At 32.6% G+C, this 5,034-nt stretch overlaps 1 protein-coding gene across 1 annotated transcript; it reads right to left on the bottom strand.

Annotated features, from left to right (window-relative positions):
• Positions 1–632: 632 nt before the first annotated feature.
• LOC133289433 (binding partner of ACD11 1-like) lies at positions 633–4,634 on the bottom strand. Its single transcript, XM_061487363.1, has 8 exons — positions 4,450–4,634; positions 4,192–4,295; positions 3,590–3,665; positions 2,463–2,534; positions 2,317–2,382; positions 1,526–1,866; positions 1,202–1,325; positions 633–1,016 (listed from the first exon to the last, which is right to left on the bottom strand). Exons 1-8 carry the CDS (start codon positions 4,453–4,455, stop codon positions 993–995), a joined length of 813 nt encoding a protein of 270 aa, XP_061343347.1. The 5' UTR covers positions 4,456–4,634; the 3' UTR covers positions 633–992.
• Positions 4,635–5,034: the final 400 nt, after the last annotated feature.

The following is a 5,034-nucleotide window of genomic DNA, read 5'->3' as shown; positions in this document are numbered from 1 at the left end:
CTTCACTTACCTTTTTAGTTTTTTTTTCCTCCTTAATTTCTTTCTTTTTTTTCCTCTTATTTTTAAAATTTTTTCCTTTTTTTTTTTTAAAAAGTTTATCTTTTAATATTTTTTTATTTTTCGTGCTTTTTTTTTATTTGAATTCATCAACCGTCAAGTTGACGACTCTACCAAACTAATTTGAGATGAAAACGTTGATATTGACAAAACTGTTCCCATGTTTTTTTTTTTTTCCCCTCCTGAATTCAATCACTTTAGAGCATTCAAATTCAATATAAAGAAATATTTCATTAGAGATAATGACAGAGAAAGACCTTTGAATAAATAAATAAAAAGGACATATCTAACACGTGAAGCAAAAATTGATGATTATACAAATTCAAAAATAAAAATCTAGTAATTTAAAACTATATTTTTTTCAAAGTTTTTGTCTATGTATTCAAGTCCACTTTGATTACCCGACAGCCATCATCATATTGGTCAAAAGTGGAGTCTAATAATTTCCATTATTTCGCATGATAGGATCTTAATGATTATATTTACAGCATAATCAAAAAGTGTATGGTTGACTGACCTCGTTAATTTTTTCATCCATGATTACATGCATAGAAATAAAATTCTGTAGTCTACAATATAATTTCCCACATAAATCTTTGAAACGTTGATGACAATAACAGAACAAGAAGAAAGTCTTGCATGCACGCTAGCTAAGTTTTTTGAACTTTGAAAAAAGAAATACAGTTGCATCACACCTATACTCTCCTTTTCACAAAAAAGAAAGAAAAAGCCAAAATTACCAATGCTAAATTGCATAGAAGCAACAGCTAAAACGCCAGAGTGACAAAAGAATACAAAAAAATTGGATTGAATTGAATCACCATACTTGCCAATGTTGCTCTGAAAGACCAAATTGTTTGTTTAACACACAACATGCTCTGAAAGTGATCTTCATAGAGACCTGATGAAGTTACTATGATTACCAAAATTCTGGCCTATGCAGCAGCCACTGATGGTTCCTGCATCCATGAATGAAACAATGTTATCACACAGGATTCAATCAATCAGAGTTGACAATTTAGTTGAAGATTTAAAGTAGGAGCTCAAACTAGCTTTTCCACTCAATATGCATTCTACTTAACAAACAAATTAAGGTTTAAAATTTCATTTATCTTTAAACTGAAATTGCAAGAGAGTATCCAACCTTTGCTGTCAAGTTTGAAACAGCCAAATGAAACTTTTCTCTAGTTTTAGTACTAGCAACATGTCCAGCTTTTGCCACCTTGCTAAAAGCACCATTAAACCATGCTGTTCCAGCAGTCACATATCTGCAGAGAACAAAAGGAAAAGTTTTATCATCAACATCCAAATAATATGCAACCTAGGTTCAAATTAGGCATTAGGCCAGAAGGATCATGCATATTTCATTTCATCTAAATTTCTCTCCAGCTACAAAATCATAATGATTTCTCATAGAAATACAAGTACTGAAGCTGCAATGGAGATCATGTATCATAATCATCCAAACCTGCTTGTTTTGACAGCTGATCCAGTATCATTCAACTTCCTCTCAGCTGCAATAATTGCTGCCATTGTTTTATCTGAAACATGAAGCCTCTGATCCACAGATTTTACTTTCTCATTCACTACAGAAATCCCAACTGTCAATTTCTCTGTCAGTCCAACTCTCTTGTCAAAAGAAATGACCCTTGCAGATGCATTAGCAGTCAACTGATGCTTTTCATCAAATGCTTTAGCTTTGCTCATTGCATCTTGCCTTATTGCTGAACCTTTAGCCAGCACACTTGTAACTACATCTTGTGCTCTACTAAGGTATATTCTTCCATTGGGGGGGCTGGCTTTCTCCTCCTGAAAGAGATGATGTATGGCAAACCATAAAATCAATCAGAAAAATAAAATGTGAACCACTCTAGTAATTGTTGACTATTAGACTATTTATAAAATAAACAAAATGTGTGTTGCTGAAGCATTATAACCAAGTGATGCAAGATAGACATAACGCGAGAAGCCCTAAAAATAGTTAGATTGTTACTTGCATAACTTGACTCAAATAAAAAAATAAAAAATCATGATTGGGCTTTTCTTCTCAAACAGTTGTCTGAATTGCAATGTCAAATTAATCTGGTATATTTAAAATACACTCAAATGTACCCATGAATCCCTCGGTATAATAAAAATAATTTAAACACCCTTTAGTCAATCCAAATGCCCATGGAGAATAGCTCATCAATAAACAAGATCATGTAAAATCTTAAAAATCTGGATTTTTTTTTTGGTACACTGGATTTTGATTTTTACCTCAATATTCAAGGAGATGTTTTCAGAAGGAGCACCATTTATAGCATTTTCTACCACCCTTACTTCCTGCATCAGTTGCCTTTGATAAGTTCCAAATTTCACATCAATATGTGCATAAATGACATTTGAGTTCTTCGTGTACTTACCTGCATCTCAGGATTTGGTACATAGTTCTCAGCTGGAGTTATAATCACAATCTGGTCTACTATTGTTGCTCCCTGATAAAAAGACAACAAAAGTTTCACTCTTACAAGCCACAAATGCAAAAGCTTATAGAAATGGATAAGTTCCCAACAATATCAATACCAAAATGTGATCATGTCAAAAGACAATCAGCCAGATAGGGAAAGGAATTTACTCAATATTAATAAAGATATCGAAATAGACACTTTAAGGAAATACAGCCTTCTAATGTGAAAAAGTTAGGCTTTGTAATTCTAATTGCAAGAAATCTGTCCTTTCAAATTAAAATGCTAGCACAAGCCTAATATACTAAAAACACAAGAGAACTTCTCTATACTTGCAATCTACTTAATTGAAGCTATAAGATGGCATCTTGATTTGTGAGGATTTCAATCTCATAGTTTCCTTCTAGAGTTCAAGTGTATCTGACTTGCACCTGAATCTGGTACACATCATTCACTAGGAGTCACTTTCCTTTTTCTTGAGGTCAGCTGCATTAAGTGAAAGAAATCTGCTTCAGAAACCTAGCTACCCCATATTACCAGATAAGCGATGTTTTCTTAACCACCTATACTAAGATGTGCGATCCTACAATACATCCCGGTACCTAATACTTACCATTAACTTATTTAATAACAAAAGTTATTCCAGTCCACAATGTGCACCATTCAAAAACCATAGCATTCTTAACACTTTCTGCCTATGCTTCTCAGCATGTCCAAGTCCAATTCCAAAACAAGCAACCATCGGCATTGAACAAAAAACAGATGCAGAAAACTAAATTATGCGGCAAACACTAAGTCACTAACTATCACTTGTCGCAAACAAACACCACTTTCTAATTTTCAAAATTAACCAACTTAAATCCAATTTGAGAAGTTCAAAAAATTTAAAAGCATTCACTTTAGTGTCTAATCATCCTTCTCAAAACTGAATGGACCAGTTTCAACATCGGTCACACATAAATTATACACCAAGTGAAAATTTATTCCCTTTCTCTAGACGTAGTCATTATGATTACAAATCGAACTTCATAATTTACAACAACTCCACTCCACTAACAAAATTATACTAAGAAAAGAGACATTACCGATAACAATAATGCAATTTCAAGCGCTTTGGGATCTTTAAATGTCACAAATGCAGTCTTTGATTTCCCATATTCACTGCAACAAACAAACACAAAATATGCAACCATAACATGGATTTGACTTCTCACAGCAAGCATGAAATAAAAAAAGTATAAAAAGGTGCAAGTTGAAGAGCTGAATCCAACACACAGATTGTTTCAATACATAAGAAGAATTCAAATCATAAAACAGAAAACTATTGAGTTTATCTTCAATTAGTTTGCTTAGCTAAAATAAGATAAAAAGGTAAGTAGATTAATGCAGTGCAATTTACACTAAAAGTTTATCTTACACACTGCCTATTTAACCCCCTCGCCCCCAAGGAAAAAAAAATTAAAAAAAAATTATACATTGTCTTATTTTGATTTAATAAATGCAATTTTATATCATTAAAAACAAATTTAAGAGCAACCCCTGATTTCTTGTTTGTCTTTTCTAACGCCCCTTTTTCTTTATGAACATCATTCAATCAGAGGTGTGAAGATTGGAACTAGCAAAAATCGGATTCAAGGAACAAAAAGGGGTAGGAAAAAAAAAATTGGTATAGAAATAAATTACCCACCTCAGGATCTCAATGTGCTCGATTTCTCCAGTAAACGAGAAGAACTCGTGAATCTCTCTCTCACCAGCTAGATTTGAAACTTGCTGCACATGAACCGTCCTCGTCTGAAATAATCAAGGCCAAAAAAAAAAAGACCCAGAAAGAGAAAACCAAATAAGGCTCCAATTACAAGAAGAAAAAATAGAAAAGATGGGATTTTGAATTGGAAGAAGAAGAAATAACAGCTTGAAGTGTAGTTCGAATGCTGTAAAAAATGACCTGCATTGCGATATCAGGCAATAGAAGTGTGAGCTATTTTGCAAAGTGGAAAATGTTTCTGTTTTGAAAACAGTCTTTGAAGAGAGAGAGGGGTAGCGGTTGCTATGTTCAGAGCGATGCTGTGTCACCGAACATAATGAAGTTGCATTGAAGCAGAAACTGAAAATAAAAGAAAGAAAGAGAGAAGAATGTATGATGAGGTTAAGGAATGGAATCATGATGTCCCTAGTCAAAGACCATATCCTCTAATTCCACAATTGTCCCCTTATTTCTTTATAAATTTCGGTGATTAACATTTTTTATTTTTTTATTAAATACAAAAAGAAAATTTGTTAATTCGAAAGTTGCTTTTAAAATATAAGATGAGAAAGGAGTGTCTGTCATTTTAGAAGATGTAAAGTTATATTATTTTAAGCGATAAAAAAAGATAGTTAAAGGAAGAGAGAATAGACAAAAAAATATAAAAATGTGGGTCTCACTTCTTTGTAAAAATGAAATAACATTATGTCATTTAAAAAATAAACATTTTTCCATAAAATAATAATATTAACCCAAATTTTATTCCCACGTCTTCAAATGTAAACT

The sequence above is a fragment of the Gastrolobium bilobum genome, unplaced genomic scaffold (genome assembly GCF_033153095.1).
Source record: "Gastrolobium bilobum isolate Gb01-03AN ecotype WA unplaced genomic scaffold, APGP_CSIRO_Gbil_v1 utg3711, whole genome shotgun sequence".
NCBI lineage: Eukaryota > Viridiplantae > Streptophyta > Magnoliopsida > Fabales > Fabaceae > Gastrolobium > Gastrolobium bilobum.
This window is presented reverse-complemented; position numbering and strand designations above follow the sequence as displayed.

What these genes read in the sequence shown, in the direction of transcription:
- LOC133289433 (XM_061487363.1), bottom strand. An exon ending in GAGCACATTGAGATCCTGAG is followed by an intron (nt 3,666 to 4,191) that starts GTGGGTAATTTA and finishes TGTTTGTTGCAG; the next exon opens with TGAATATGGGAAATCAAAGA. An exon ending in TACCAAATCCTGAGATGCAG is followed by an intron (nt 2,383 to 2,462) that starts GTAAGTACACGA and finishes CAACTGATGCAG; the next exon opens with GAAGTAAGGGTGGTAGAAAA.